General features: G+C 31.9%; 1 protein-coding gene across 1 annotated transcript in view; it reads left to right on the top strand.

The window, feature by feature from the left end:
* LOC129218955 (CUE domain-containing protein 2-like) overlaps positions 1–16,588 on the top strand; it is a 54,895-nt gene that overhangs the window by 21,299 nt on the left and 17,008 nt on the right. The window contains exons 3-5 of the mRNA XM_054853274.1: positions 1,073–1,216; positions 3,323–3,387; positions 15,691–15,770. Of these exons, the coding sequence (XP_054709249.1) occupies positions 1,073–1,216; positions 3,323–3,387; positions 15,691–15,770 (289 nt within the window). The remainder of the gene's footprint in view (positions 1–1,072; positions 1,217–3,322; positions 3,388–15,690; positions 15,771–16,588) is intronic.

The following is a 16,588-nucleotide window of genomic DNA, read 5'->3' as shown; positions in this document are numbered from 1 at the left end:
ACCCCCTTGCTCATTACCACCTCTTTTGGTAAGCTGTTCCAAGTGCCCACAACCCTACTAAAGTAGTAGTTTTTCCTTATTTCCAGGTTAGCCTGAAACATCCCCTAAAAAGTTTCCTAATGCTTAGAAAAATAATAGAATTGCTGGTATCAACTGGTGGAAGACAAATAACTTTTTAAGGCAATATAAAAACCTTTCTCTTTCTAAACCAAAGAATAAAAGTTTAGTCAGTCATTAATTCATAAAATGTTGATGAATTATAGAAAAAAAGTTTAGATATTATGACAGGATACAGGTTCATTCCAAGAAGACTTCTAAATTTTTGTATGTCCATAATCTCAAAATTCCTACCCTGTCTGCAAAAAAAACCCGCAAAAGCAATTTCTGAAAGCGCCGCCCCCCCCCCCAAAAACAGTTTAATTAAGCAGTTTTGGGACTATGATTTGTCATAGCCATTTTAAATTATTAATATTGTTTTATTTATGATGTCCAAATGTGCCCCAAGCATTTCCATAAACAGTGGCACAGCCATGGAGAGATTTTAGGGTCAAAACCCCTTGATTACCCATGTAACCAATCCTAGTAAGGTAGTTTATATACATAGGAGCGCAGATTTGACTAAAAACTGCACCCAGAATGCAATTTCTGGCTACGCTACTGTCCATATAGACCCCAAATAGGAACATATATGTGAATGGTTTTTGCTTAATTTTCTTTCCTTTCTAATGGGGCTGTATTAGACAACTTAGCTTAGCAAACCATGGTCTGCTTATTCACATTTGAATGGATAAACTGTAAGATTATAGAAAATAAAATGAAAAAAAATTTTTTTTTTTTGTATTAACTGTAAAAACATCCTCATATGTGCCCCCTCTACCCTATTAGACTCTTGTTCTGACTTAGACAGTAATAATACTAAGTGTTATTTTTGTAGTTGACAATTATTTACTACAAAAATTTAGTTTGAATATCTGTACTGTCAAAACTAAAAAGCAGTCTTTTTTACTGAGATTCTGCTTTTATGAATAAAATCAACAATTCTTTATGAATTTTGTTTTATTGTACTCTTTAGCTCTATCGATGAAATAGTTCTGAGTTACATAGTTGGAGTTTTAGAGAATGTAGGCAGTGCATATTCACCTGAAGATGCTTTTGATGTCATTGAGTTTTCAGAAGTTATGAGTGCATATATTCCACCATTTTCAAATATAAATAGGTTGGTATGCATTGATTAAAATCCTATTAAATCCTTAAGAATTATTATTTTTAAAAATTTACTTTTTTGCTATTTGTCATGTCATTTTCATTATGCAGTGTTTTATTTCTATGAATAGTTATTACATTGCAGCTGTATTATTTTTACCGTATGATTGCACTAGCTTGTGAAAGAAAAGATGTATTAATTAAGGAATGTCTTTTTTTTTGTATTTTTCTTTATTTTTCAAAGGATCCCCAAAGCCTTGCCAGTAAGTGCTCAGTAGAGGTTATTTTTCCTATGTTCATGTTTGCATATACCCTGTACACAGATTCAAATTTGCAGTTCAGCAGGCAATTGCTTACTTATGAACAGGTTTACCATGCAAAAAAGGTCTTTATGTGAAACACATTCTTTACCCAACTTTCTTTTAAATGAAAGTTTTCTACTCAATTAGAGGTCAATCAGTCAATATTAATATATGAATAAAAATACATTCAAGTAACATGAGAGCTATCTTTATAGAGAAAATTTGCTCTAGTCAAAAAAAGTAGAACCAAATGAAACAGGTTTGACTCTGATGTAAAAATAGACAAACAAGACTTACATTTTTTCTGAAAATAATGATTTAGTATTGAGTGCATTTTAAAGTCATAAAAAGGAACTTTTTACAATACAATTTGCTCAAGTCAGAAAATTAGAAACAAATGAACCTTGTGCAGTTGTTGATACAGACTGCCATTTTAGGGGGAGGGGGGTCAGGCTGAAGTTTATAGGGTTTTTTGGAAAGGAAAAAATTTCTGAGTCTGCATGAATGTCAATAACGAATACTGAAGTACAAAATATGGCGCCTAATAGGACAAATGTTACTAATTAACTTCATAAGCAATGAAAAGAAGTAGTATACCAAATATTTATTTTGAAAATAAATTAATGAATTAAAAGGATTACTTTAAATTTGTACATTTTATTTGTCCGCTATTTGAACACACTGTGGGTGTATAAAATTGTCAACGGTTTAGGTGGGGCATGACCTTCTCCTTGTGCCTGTCGCCATGTATGACATTGATCGGAGAACTAACTAGTGAGCCCTTAGTTTTTCCTGAAAATAATGATATTGTTAAGCACTAGTCCAAACAGATATGATAATCGAACTAACAACACTAACAACCATCTAGATAGAATTGAATGAAACATATAACATTTAGGCAAAAATGAACAAATACTGACCTTTCATTTTTTTCTAAACTTAAAAAAGAGATAACTGTCATTCAAGCTATTTCAACTGATCCAAGCGCTACACAGGCTACTCGGTTGTAAAGTTTCATGTTACATTGTTAACTCTCGATGTAGCTCCTCATGAAATAGACTAATTTTAAACTTTGTTCACAGAAAAAACTAGATGTAATTGAAGAAATTGCATATTTAAGAACATCAATCATGTGTTTGGCTTGGTGGGGACAAATGGGTGCCAAGGAAACAAACAGCAAATGCGAATTCTATTGGTTTTTTCATTCCAGAAATATTTCCAAAAAAAAGGGACCATAGTCACAAACCTCCTGGCAATCTGGTTATTTACTTTCAGGTTCTTTTTTTGCGGTAAACAAAGATTTCAGTGTTCATGCTTTTTGTGCTGATAAATATTCTCTGGTTTTTGTTCTTATAAGTTGAGTTTTTGGGCACACTACCTGCTTTCTTTGGAGCTAAGTTCAGCCTGTGGGAAGGAACAATAAGTATAAATAAAAAAGAGGTATTTCAGTTTCCTACTCCAAAATATAACAAAATTCTGGTATCAGAACATCACTTAAACAATAACACTGCAAAAAAGATTGACTCAACTCCAACAACCTGGTAGAGATTTCATATTAAAGTATGTGATTTAGTCCCTGCAAAAATATGACAGGGGGAAAGGCAAGTATCCCTGCACCTCCTTCACTGTGAATAGAGACAGAAACTTTGGACACTTTCAAAGTAATAATGTACACTTCGTAAAAACACTCTCGTTCTTCTTTTTGTCTGTTTTTAACACTTCTTAATGTATGATACTAGATAACTGTTAGAAGCAATTCACTACTTATTTAGTATGTGTTCTTTCTGTTTCATATGTTAAAAATAATTCTTTTTCAGCTGTCATATATCAGAATGGATGCTTCAGTTTGCTGCATGGTTAAAAAAGATGCACAATGACAATGGTAATTCATAAAAATAATTAAGCAGATTTGCTTTGTTATCTTTTATGCATAAGATTTTCTTATGTTATATCTAGCGTTTTCATTTTCTGAAACCAGCATTTTCATTTTTGTTTCTGTCCTAAAATAACTGTTTTTTGAAAAAAAAAAAAAAAACTATATTTACTGATAGGCATTTTTTTATTTAATACAAGATATTACAGTGTTCAAAGATTGGTCTATGGTCACGAATATTGCCTGTTTAATATTTAATGAATACAATCATATTTAACTGAAATAAAAGTGCATTTAATATTTCTATAGTGTTGTGCTATTTTGTTATGTATTCTAAAGGTATCACTCCCCCCCCCCCCCACAAAGAATATTGTATAAAAATTTAAATTTTGATCTGGGATCACTGAATGACATTATCATCAAAAAATACACCAACAGCTATCCTTATTCATTTTTCAGCGTAACAATCAGGTTTCTGCTTCTTCAATAAAGTGAAATATGCTAAAAGAGTGTTTTGCCATTACTGATGAGAGGAGTTTAAGCTGAGTTTATTGTAAATAAGTTAAAATTGAAAACAAGGGTTGGCGAAGGTTTAGCAACATTCCAAACTGGCAGAGGTTAAGGAATATTTTCACATATCTTTCTAAATGCCTCAATGTTGTTCCTCTCCTATTGAAAACTGAAAATTCAGATATGACATTTTAAGATATAAATATGGTTAGCTTTTTTTACTATTTGAAATAAAAAATTATAATTATACTTACCTACAGACTCTTAACTACTGCATTTTTTCTGAAGTTTCTACTCAATTTTGTCCTGAACTATGAAACTTCCAGATTTGATCATTTACCCATTTTCACTGACGTAAATTAGTAAATGAAGCTTCAAATGAAATTGCTTCATTAATTATAATCAATATAATGAAAGTGGCAGAAAAATGGCTAAAAATTATGCCAGTATAGCTTGTGATTCTTTAAGATGCCTCTTCGATGTTGACACATAATATGGATGAAGTAATAGTTGTTAAGAAGTTAAACAACTTTTTTCTACGAATATATTTGGATTCCTGACTTAATAGAAATAGTTTTTCTTTCAGATGGGGGTTGAAACATAGAGGGGAATGGCCTTTAGCATTTATAATTTATTTAAATGGATGATAATCATAGAGAGTTTGCTTTTGCCTACTATGAAACATTAAAACATGTGATTTAAGCATTCTAGCATCAGTTTCCTTTGTATACAATTTACTTCTAAATTTTTAGAACACTGATAAAAAATTCTCTTTAGAGAAAATGACCCAAATACATATCTAAAATCTAACAAATATAGTTTGAAAGTTAGTAATTTAATTAAAAGAACATTTATTTTTTATAAATAATTGCAGGGAAGATTCAGCAATTCATGGGGAAATTTTTAATACAGAAAGCAGTCTTATATTTAACCCTATAATCAATCCGAGCTTTACATAAAATTCCTACCTCAAAAAGCCATATTTGGTTTCAAAATATTTAAAACTACTTTTTTTTTTTTTTCATTCAATGTCACCATTCATTTATGGAAAAAACATATGAGGCCTTAAAATGACTACAAAAATCAGTCTTAAATAAATGTTAGAAATAAGTGAAATTGATAGACATGCTTAAAACTCCTTTGAACTGTAATTTAATTTTGATGAAGATTCTCTCAACTTATAGTATTAAATGGTATCAAATATCTTTTCTGAAATCTTTCCTGGTTCAATCTTTGTTGCTGAAATGGGAACTTAATTTCTTTGTCCTTCACGTAGACATTTATGAAAATGATTTGTAGGTTCTTTTTCAGATGACATTCTATTTTGATTAATATTTGTATGTTTTCACACCATGTTTTCATAAACTTCTCTCTCTTTTTTTTTTCAATTTTTTATTTTTAACGATTTTGGCCGCTTGTGTTTTTCTGATTCTTTTGTGTTCAGCAAACATTCTTATGCTGCATGTTTCATTTTTGTGAGATTCCAATACCTGAATGTTTTTTTTTCTAAGTCGACTCTTTGAATGTCATATTAAAATTCATATTTAACACTGACTGTTTTGTTTGATAATGTTTTCTAAGTTGTTGTGACTACAGGATACAGATCTCAAACAGAGGCATATCTGCCTATCATGTAAGCTAAGAATGTTGCCTGATATCATTTTCTATGTTCTTCTAATAAAATTTTCTTAAAATCCTTTCAATCAAATAGGTTTACTTTCTCCTAATTACGACTGTCCCCAGTTCCTTCTTTTCGTACAAATATATGTTAGCATTCTTTTTTCCTTGGAAAAGGTGGCAATCAGTTGGTGGGAGTAAGTAAACTTCACTTCTCTACCAAAACCTTCTATTATGCCTCTGCCGCACTTGATAACCTGCTGCAAGTGCCAACAGCTCCGTCATTGGGAATGGATGATATGGGTCATTCTTCAAAAAGTAACTTTTCTGTCACATGCCTTTTACAGTAAAAACTGTAAGGAACAATTCATTTGACAATGTTTTTTGAATACTTGACAATGTCGTCAAAAATATATCTACAGTCTGAATAAAAATTTTAAGGCCAGTAAATTTTTTTGAGAAATTGGACTTATCTTAACCCTTAAAGTGGAACGCCCCTCTCCCACTAAACTAGTCAAAAATGTCTGACCCACTGTAAAGAATTTGCTCTATTTGGACACATCGCATCCACACGCACGTGCTCCGAAAATGCCAGCTACTTTGTTGTCAACCCCCCCTTCTTTCTCATCAAGGTGGAACCCAAATTGACAGTTCAATGCACTGGTCTTGCCCTGTTCCTTGGAGATTTGAATCCTTTTAGCTATTCAAGTACACGTTATCTGGATTTTTCCGTTTCGTTGTGGTTTGCTGAAAAGGAATGTTCTCAATTTCGAGCTGCCTGCTTCATTTTGTTGCAGTAGGAACTAAATTTTTCTTCGCACTTCAGGAATATTATTTCGCAATACGGTCTTCAACTTTTGCTGCAGAAATTACATATTAAAATTCCTTTTCAAAAAGTCATAGTTTAAGTTTGGGCACATGCAAAATTTAAATTTGTTCAGTACCTACTACGCTACAAATGTTTATTCCTATTCAATTGTTTGCTTAGCAATTGTTTAGTTCAGTCTTACTAAAAATCAATATCATATGAGTATAGGTGAAAGAGGTACCTATGGGGAATTTTTTCCCCGTTTCTTTTTTTTTTTTTTCAAAGAACGTTATGAATTTCTCAGGGCAAAAGTGTTCTAATGATAGAAGTATTTTCTTTGAGTCATGATCTTTATGAGATTTTGAAAGAAAATCTATTCACTTTATGGTGTTTGGAAAAAAAAAAAAGAAAAGGCTTCAATTGTTCAAATGTGCTCCGATTGTGGCCGAATATCGTCAAGCCTGGGGCACATACGAACAAGATTTAAAAAAAAAAGAGAGGACAATCATCATATTTCAAAGAATTACATTGAAGAGTTTGTGACCTATACCAGGACTGTGGAGTCGGAGTCGGGCTTATTTTGGGGTAAAGGATTCGGAGTCGGAGTCATTCGAAACAGGCCTACTCTGACTCCGGGCTTCTTTTTTTCAATAATATTTACCGACTTTCCTTGCATTTTTTAAATAATTTACCACAAATTAGTTCGATTACAAGTATATAGGCCTACTAATAACAAAATAACTGTCTTTGGCAACCAGCAGACTTGATTGTTTATCATACTTTCTGTAATAGCTATTTACGCCGTCCCCTAGTTTGCTTGTTTTTGTACTCTCTTTAACTAATAGCAACTGTCATCAAACGGATTTGTTGCCTAAAGTAATCCCTTTCAAATAAAAATAATAACTAGTAAAAGGAATGTATTCCTTGAACAAGCCGGCGCCCGTAGCTTGAGAGCAAACTTGAGGGTGTTCGGTAAATTCAAATAAGTGTTGGCGCGGTGAATCCGAAAAAGATCCGATAAAATATATAATCCTTTCCCTTGAGGGAAGGGAGGGAATTGAAAATAAATAAATAAAAAAAAAGCCCGCGTCGAAGTTGGACGATTCAAAATCCAGGAGTCGGAGTCGAACATTTTCCTTCCGACTCCACTCCTCCGACTAGTACTTTGTTAGTTTAAATTGTACTGTAATGTGTCAAATACAAAAAAAAATAAAAATATGAATTACATAACAATGCTCACTGTTAAATTTGAAAGTTTCGTAGTTTGTTCCAATCGCTGTAGACAAAAGAAAAAGAACCTATAAGACTGCACAGCCCAAGAAATATTTTATTGTGTTAAGATTATTTTTATTATACATTGCTATTAGGTTTCACACAGGTTATTAATGTTTTTAAATGATTTTAAACTGGATTTTTTGTTAATGTTTCGTGTTTAGCTAAAATGTTTCGTGCCTTTTTATTTCCTGTAGTAAGGACTAGATTAGCCTTTAAAATTAGGGAAAACTCGGTCTCATTTCAAGGCCCTCACTTTTAGCTTTTGGTAATTCCATTAAGTGTTCGTTAAAAATCCCAAAGAAACGATGAAATTTTGCATATTTTTCAAATTTTCAGGAACGTTACCTTCTTTGATATCAGATTTCAATTTTCTTTTCCGCTTCAATTCTTCATCAATAACTGGAACTCTCTGGTCTTATAGTATTTTAAAAATAAAAATGAAGGTTTTTTTTTTTTAATTATGAAGAAATGGTGGAATTCTTCATTTTGGAATTTTCTGTTTAGTTGTGGATTGGATTATAATATTCAATTTCATTATCTTTTTACAAAAATTAAGTGTTCACCAATTGCAACGTTTCAGGGTTTATAGCACTTAAGGGGGTCCGGGACACAAAAATCGTCAAATTTTGCAATTTTTTTTTATCATGTAAAAAATTACTCTGTGTTTTTCTGCTTAAGAGGAGGTTTGAATCTTGTTTCTATCTTAAATAGAACGAAAGATATAATCATTTTTGTTTCATGCACCTAACTAATGTGTACTTAACTTTAAAATTTTAAACGCGTTTTTCTCCATGATGCAATTTTTCCCGATTTCTTGCATTCAAACTCTTATAAGTCAGGAACCGATAAAGATAAAGTAATGAAACTTGGAGCATATCTTTTTCAAACAGTTTACTTTAAATTTTATTCGTCGAATTTGAAAAAAACGTTTACTGCAAAAATTACGATTTTTTTTTTTAAAAAAGTATCTTCGAATTTTTCGAAATTTTTCTTCAAATATTTTTTATTGAATCAATATTTTTAAAATCGCCGAATAAAAATTAAAGCTTAGATATTTGTGCGTAATTCATTGAAAAAAAAATGAAAATTGTTTAAGAATATTTTGAGTTATAGCAATTTAAAGCAACCCCATTTTTTATAAAAAAAAACTAATTAAATTTAAATAAAAATTTTTCTTTTTTTCATATTTATGTTATGATTTTGCTTATTAAATAAATGGTGAATCAGTGCAAAAAATTTCAAAACTCTGAAGTATATAATAAAAAAAATTTCAAAATATGTCCCGGACCCCCTTAAAGAAAAAAAAAGATGCAAAATTTTGAAAAAAATTCCAAAAAACCGGCAAAACTCTCCGCGTTTTTGAATTTTTAAGGCTCGTTCAGCTGTCAAAAGCATGCAATTTCAAAATAACTTATTTTTTAAGCCGTTGCGTTCACCAATCGCAACTTCTCCGTGCTACATTCACTCGAAAATAATTGTTTTGATTTTTTCGCACCACTCTTCGCTTTTTCTGTTTCACTGAAGAATATCATTTAAAATTAATACACTCCAATAACATTAATTATATTCTACCAAGTCATTAGCTTAACTTTATTCCGTTCTGTTTTTCAATTGTTACACCTATTTGTTCAGCATCGCAATTCCTATAGTAACATAAGGTTGAAAAATATATGTCTAAGAATGTGATGTTTCAGTACTTATTTAAAAATTGGTTTTCAAGTGAAAACAATGACTCTTTCTTTATGAAAAACAAAGTTCTACAAATATTATAATTCCAGTAATGTAAGGATGAGTTTTGCTAACTCTCCAAAGCATATCTTAGTTTGTTGTTTGACTTTATTGAATGCACATGTTCTTATCAGTCAGCTGAATCACTGTTCTTTATGAAAAGAACTTGAAAATAAGATTTCCCCCTTCTGATGCTCAAGGGATCTGCATTCATGTGGAAGGACAATACCGAGGACTTCCCTTTTCTCGATCGTTTCGTCTTGCAAACGAAACAATGGAGTACTCTAGCTCGTTTGCTATGGCGTTATGGGATGCAAGTGTCAGGGTCAGGTATACCCCGCAAGGTGTCCTTGGGGTAGGAAATGGCGCAAAGCTGAGACTGGACTATCAACCAAGCTTTTAACATTTCAATATCAAGCCACCATTTTGATACCACCATTTTCACACCACTAAAACCTCTCGCTGCGGCACCATAGGGTACCACAGCAACCCACTTTCAGAATCCTATCTCTATTTTTTTTTAATTGTTAAATGTTGAATATGAAAAACAATTAAGATCGTGCAATTAAAGGTATCCATACTAGTAAAGCAAAAATTTCCAATGAAAGGTTCACATATTTTGGAGCAGGGCCGACTCAAGAGGTTTTGTCCCCCAGAACAAAAATGAAAAATGACTCCCCTCCTCACGATAAAAATATTGAAATTTATATATTGTTAATAAATACATGCCAATGAATCTTGAATAAATCTTGCACATAGATGACCTGCATCGCAAAATAATTCATATATAATAAATAAGCATTTACCTTTGATAAATAATCATTCATTGAAGCTCCTTTTTCGATTATATAGGAAAAGAGAAGAAGACAAAAATTGAAAGCGAATACTAGAAAAAGCATATCTGGGTCCCTGTGTAACATTTACATGAATTGAAACATTTACATGAGAACTCGAACCTCCTAATTTTTTATAAATGTAATTTTTAATAAAAAATAGTAACAAGTGGCAACCATTTCTGTGGGCACTCATTAAGTCATATCTTCATTCTAAGACAGCATTGCTTGATTTTTTTTTTTTTTTTGATGAGTAGAGATGGAACCCCTATTAATGTTTACTTTTTTCATGGAGCCCTGGATTTTTCTTTACACAATGTAATCTACTATCAGTAATATTAAATGTTAGAATATTTTAATGCATTTTTCATGCAAAAAAAATTATAATAGTTCACATGGATATTAAAAATTTTTTTACAGCTTTCTATCTTATTTAATGAAGTTCTGACTTTAATAATTCATGTTTTAGATATTTCGAGGTAGACCCAGTCCCATTCATCTTGAACTATGGAGATTCAACTATATTTCTGTTCTTGGATTTAGTCACATATATATCCATATTTTTGTAATGAGACAAGGTTAAATTTAACATAATATTTGACTTTAATATTTAACTGAAAGTCTGGGAAAAGTTTGGATATATACAAACTAAATAATAATCCGTGATCGGTAATATGAGTAAAAATAACTTTGTGAACCAAAGTTACCGTTATGTACGCCTTGATATAGCAATTTTTTTATGCGGCCAGTTTTTACTAGCCGTTGCCCCAACTGTCGCTTTTATTCATAGATAACACCCATGCGGTCTGACGATGATGAAAATTAGAACTGGGCCTGAACATCAGTCCCCCCCCCCCCCCCCCCAACTAAACTGAAAACTCGGCAAAATTGTTTCAGAAAATGTAGTGGCTGACCAAGGTTTTAGCCTCGAAGGCCAGCGGTCCAGAACACAAATCAAATTTCAAAGTATTTTATTCTTTTCTAAATGACATGGGAAATTAATCCGTTGTATTAAAAGAACTGTAACATGATAAAAACATCGGCAACAAATCTGCAGCAGGAATATTTTACAAAAAATATTTTTACTATTTTAAATTCTAAAATATTTTTAAATACGTTTCTGTTTATTTACCAGAATCGTTAAATAAAAGATTAAGCCCATTTGGAAATTTCAACAGTAACGATCGTCATTGTACATGCGAAACGGTTTACTTATTTCGACAGCTATCAGTTTTCTTTCAGTTTGAATGAAACGAAATGTAACGAAGAAATTCGATGCTTAAAGATGGTGTACTTTTTGTATAAAAATTCCAGTGAAAAAAAAAAACATTTTTTAGTTCATTAATTAACTTACATAGTTTTTCGAGAAATATATTCATAGTTCGCCGTAATCTGGTGCATAAGCTAAACTAAGAAGGGGGAAATGAAGATCAGCTCCTCCCCCTCCCGAACCACATCAGCCCCCTTTTGATCCAGATATGTTCGACGATGGTACATTAAACAACTGAAACAAAAATTTAATAAAATAATAGCAAACTTCGAAACTATGTATAAAGTAACAACAAATAGAAAATAATTGTGGTAATAAAAACAGTTAAATCGAACATTTGTGAACACAAAACTATTGTCCGTCGATTTCAAATATCACTGACTGAAAAAGAGAGTCAGCACCCCGCAGTGTCAGCTCTCAACACCCCTTCAGTGAATAGAAAGAGAAACACCCCCTAGGTCAGCTGATGTCCCTCACGAAATTTGGAACAGGGGAAAGCACAGTCAGAATTTTACGTCGCTGCCGTTTTTAGAGTAGCTTTCAGGTGGCAGAATTTTACGCCGCAGCCGTTTTCGAAGCAGAATTTTCATGGCGAAATTTTCCGACACGGCCGCTCTTCGATACATCGCTGGGTGAAGGAATTTTACGTCACGGCCGCTTTAAGGGTTAAACTGAGGAGCAAAACATAATTTGAGTGATAATTATTAACCTTAAATACATGTAAAAAAAGACAAAACAATCGTTTGTAACTATTTCATTATAAAAAAAATATTACATATCAATGTTTGAACCTGAGTAAAATCTTTAAGGCCAACATAGAAAAAAGCATAGAAAGAAAAAAATAAAAACATTTAGAAGCTTGTGGGAGAGTCATTTCTTCTAATGACTTCAAATATTCTTGTATAGATAAAACTAATTTTTAACTAACTTCGGGATCTGTTTTATGCAACTCATCTTTGATAGTAGATTTCAGTTCTATTGATGAAGTAAAATGTCTCCTATTTGCATAAACTCTTCTTGCTAAGTTGTCCCATAAGATCTCGATTGAGTTGAGATCTGGAGACATAGCTGGCCATTTCAAAGTTTCAACATTGTTGACTAGGAACCAATTTTTTGTGCTGTTACTCAAATGGATAAGTGCATTGTCTTGCTGATATTTCCTATTTTCTCCAGCAGTAAGTTCAGCAGTTGGTAAAAGATGACTTGTGAGGACATCTTGATATGTTGTGAATTCATTTTACCCAAAACAAACACAATTGAGCCTATACCATTGTAAGCAAAGCATCCCCAAGTCACGACAGAGCCTCCACCTAATTGGTGCTTGGAGAATTTCTTTTTCTCTTTGTAAACCATGCCAATAGTACTTCCATCAGTCTGGTCCATCCAAATTCCACTTCTTTTCATCAGAAAAAATTATTTGTATACATTGTTTATCCCAGGTCATGACTTTCTGGCTAAAGTTCAAACACTCTATTTTCTACCTATTCAGTAACTGAGCCTTAGCCAATTTTGCTGCATGAATAAAACTTTCAGACCTTCTTATCCTGTTACATATCATTGTTTGATAAACATCTAAGCCTGTCGCCTGAATAAGTTTCCTGGTTAAGTTTTTTCCAGTTGATGTAAGTTAGCAAACTATTCTTTCATCATGCGATGACAAAGCTCTAGGTCTTGCCCCGGTGTTTTTTTTACCATAATTGTCTTTCAATCTTAATAAATTATTGACCTCAGTCCTCGATCTTCCTTTTTTTTTTTGCAGTAGTACGGCTACTCATCCCCATTGAAGGAAAAGCTTCAATCTGCCCTCTTTCACAATCAGTTAACTTCTCACCTTTCGACATCTTCACAAAGAGCTGCAAAACTTCAAAGAAATGAATGAAAAAACTACAAGTTGAAGGGTTTTTACAATCTTATTAACTGCTGTGATATTTATTCCAATATATCTACATTTATTATTTAAGAAATACTGATGGCCTTAAAGTTGTTTCTCAGGCTGAAATAGTAACATTGAATGTACTACTGTTTTTCTGGTAATTCCATGCTTCAAAAAACTTGTCTGCTGCATTATTTCTTACAAGTAAACATTAATAATTAATAATTCAATAGTATTAATATTCCTTTAGTTTTTTTTCACAAAAACACTTACTGGCCTTAAAGTTCTTACTCAGGCTGTATTTAAACCTTCCACAATTTTTTAATAATAATTTTTACTTCAATATATTTTTGGTTCATGGATGGAGGGAAAATACATCAGTTTTAGACAGTCCACCAAAATTATAAATCACCAGTATATTCTCAATTTTACTAATTTGGAAATATATTAATACTATGTTATTTTTTACATAAATTTGAACCAAAAGCATACCTAAAATTTAAGCCGTACTTTAGTTAAGGCAGATTAATATTAGATTCACACTAATCATTAAAATAGCTCATTGTTTGTATAATTAACAAAATTACTTCTTTGATATTAATTGGCTTTGATTTTCAAATACTGAAGGTTTTTTTCTTTTTTTAAATTTCTGTGAACATGGTATTTATTTATTTTTTTTTAATGAGTAAAATAATTGGAATCTAGCTTAGCCATAATTTATGGTGACTTGTAGTAGGTAATACTTTCATGTAAAAATGAAAAAAAAAAAAGAGAAAACAAATGGTTTTGAAATTGAAAAATATTTTTGTTTGGTAGAGGCCTTAATAAGACCTAAAGAAATGGACAGAATGGCCTATTCAGTTGTTATTGTAAACTTTGAAAACAACATAGCAGACCTGTGGTATTATTCTTTTTTGGATCTCCCCCCTACTTACCATGTGACTTGTTCAACTAGCCCCACTCAATGACCAACAGCTGTATTTCTTCGAATCCAAGCTGTACCCAAGAGCCGATTGCATTGCTTACCCCAAACAATAAGCTCTACATTTGCTTTCCACCTAAAGACCTTGCTCTTTTGACACTCCATAAATTTTTCTTGACAGATTCTAAAACGCTAGTGTATTTTTACAATGGGATTGAGAAAATTTTATGTTATGTTGTGGAAGAAGAGTGATATAATTGCCTCCTTTAGTTTCATTCCTTGAAGCCCAGTGGCTCTATGGTAGCGCTTCCAAGCCACAGGTTCGAGTTTGATCAGTGTGTTGGGCATAGTCGAGTCAGCCATTCATCCCTTCAGTGGGTCGATAAAACGAGTCCCAAGCATGCTTAGGAACTAAACCCTGGGGGTTTTGCATTAGGCTGATCACCTAACCGGAAGATCTGCCTAGCACCCCAGAGCCCTAGGTCGGGAGGACTGAAATGGACACAGTAGGCCTTGACCCCTGTTGGATGTCATGACACTAGGTTTGGTTTGTTTTCATTCCTTTGTGTTAAACATCCCTCAGTTTAATGTGTTAGAAATCATATGAAAGCAAGGTTTTACACTGGTTCCTTCACCTTTTCCAAAGAGAAACGGAAAAGAATTTGCTAAAATTGTCCATGATTGTCTTTTAATGAGGGGGATAAGGATTTCTTTTTTTTTTTATTTACAGGAGCAACTGTGTCTCTGTCCTGATCAGTTAATGTGAATTTTAATAAGGGTGTATGTAATGATTTTTTGATAGGGCAGGGATTACAGTAAAGTCTGTAACAAAGTGTCTCCTCTTAGAAGGGTACCCTTTAAGCAAGGTTTCACTTTACAACTTTAAAAGTTTTCTGAAATGGAGCTACACCATCTTTGCAGTGAAATGTTTATTGCAATTTGGGTTTGAAATTTTTAGTAATTTAATTGTTTGCAAAGTTTATAACATATCATGTCATTTATTATTTTACTTCATTAAATGTTCACTACAGCAAGTAATCTTTCGTCAATTTTCGTCATCTGTTTATGGATGCATTTTCAAAGAATTTTATTTAGATTTACCTGCATAGAGGTATTTTAGGCATTCATTTTTATGATAATTTTGTTGCATATCATATTCATATCTAAATTTATACTTTAATGAATAATTTGTATTGAATGAAATTGATTCAAATGATAAATTTTAGTTGCTTAAAAATTTATAAGTATGGCAAATGTCTTCTAATCTGGGTTTTGAAGCAAAATAAATGATGAAATTGTTTTATTTCAGCTACAGATGTTATTGATTTGTGAATCCTTCATTTCAAATTTTCTTTATGACGATTTTTGTTTTAGGTAAACAAAATAATGATGAAAACATTGCACTCAAGTCACGAAAGAGTGAAATGTGCATCTCGGAAAATGAAACTAATTGTGATACTTCAAAAAATTATTCAGCCTCTCATTCTCGTAGGAAATCTTACAGTTCACGTAGTTGCAGTTCCAGCCAGTCAGATGATGATGAAAGGTGTATAAATGTGAGTATTTATAGATCTTTTAAATTATATTGCCTTCATACAGATGTATTACTTGAAACAGTTTGATTTCAAGAATTTTATCAAGTCTGAACAGTTTTTTTTTTTTGATCAAAAGTCTCAGTTATTTTCAAAGCTTTTTTAGCTGCAAAAATCTTATCAAAATTATTGCAAATAATATGGGAATAAATGGGATTTTGCGGGATCTAGCAAATATGAATTGCTTTTTATTTATTTTACTAAAATTTCTTGGTTTTGCAGCAATTACAACATAAGCTTATAGATACAGACTGGATAGGACTTTGAATTATCCAGAATAGAGGTTTTCCGGATCTTGAAGGCACTATGAAAAATATTTCTTTAACAGAATCACTTCAAAAAGTTTTCAATGGTATTAGTCAGAAATAGCTTTTTTTTTCTTTAAAAATATTAGTTTGCAAATTAAATATGCACACAAACTACAAAAATTGATACGAAAAAATATTACCGTATTACCCTGCATGATCCGGCATGCTGGAAAAAAGTGAGGTTGACCAGCATACCAGGAAATTTGAGTTTTCTGACATCCTGAATAATTCGAGGTTTATTTTTCAACAAAACAAAAGTAAATTTCTCCATACAGTTCCAATCAAAAAGCAAACCACTGTAAAGGAAAACATTAATAAATCCCAAAAGTAACCTTCTTTCAAAAAAAAAAAAAATGTATTGCAATAGTAATATGTGCTTGTCATTTATGGTAGATTATTATTAATGGATTTAATTATATGCCAATAAAGTAATAAATTAAGAAGCAATCATCCTTCGTGCGATTTGTTCATAAT

Source organism: Uloborus diversus, chromosome 3, assembly GCF_026930045.1.
Source record: "Uloborus diversus isolate 005 chromosome 3, Udiv.v.3.1, whole genome shotgun sequence".
NCBI lineage: Eukaryota > Metazoa > Arthropoda > Arachnida > Araneae > Uloboridae > Uloborus > Uloborus diversus.
Note: the sequence above shows the minus strand (reverse complement) of the source record. Positions and strands in the feature narration are given on the sequence as shown.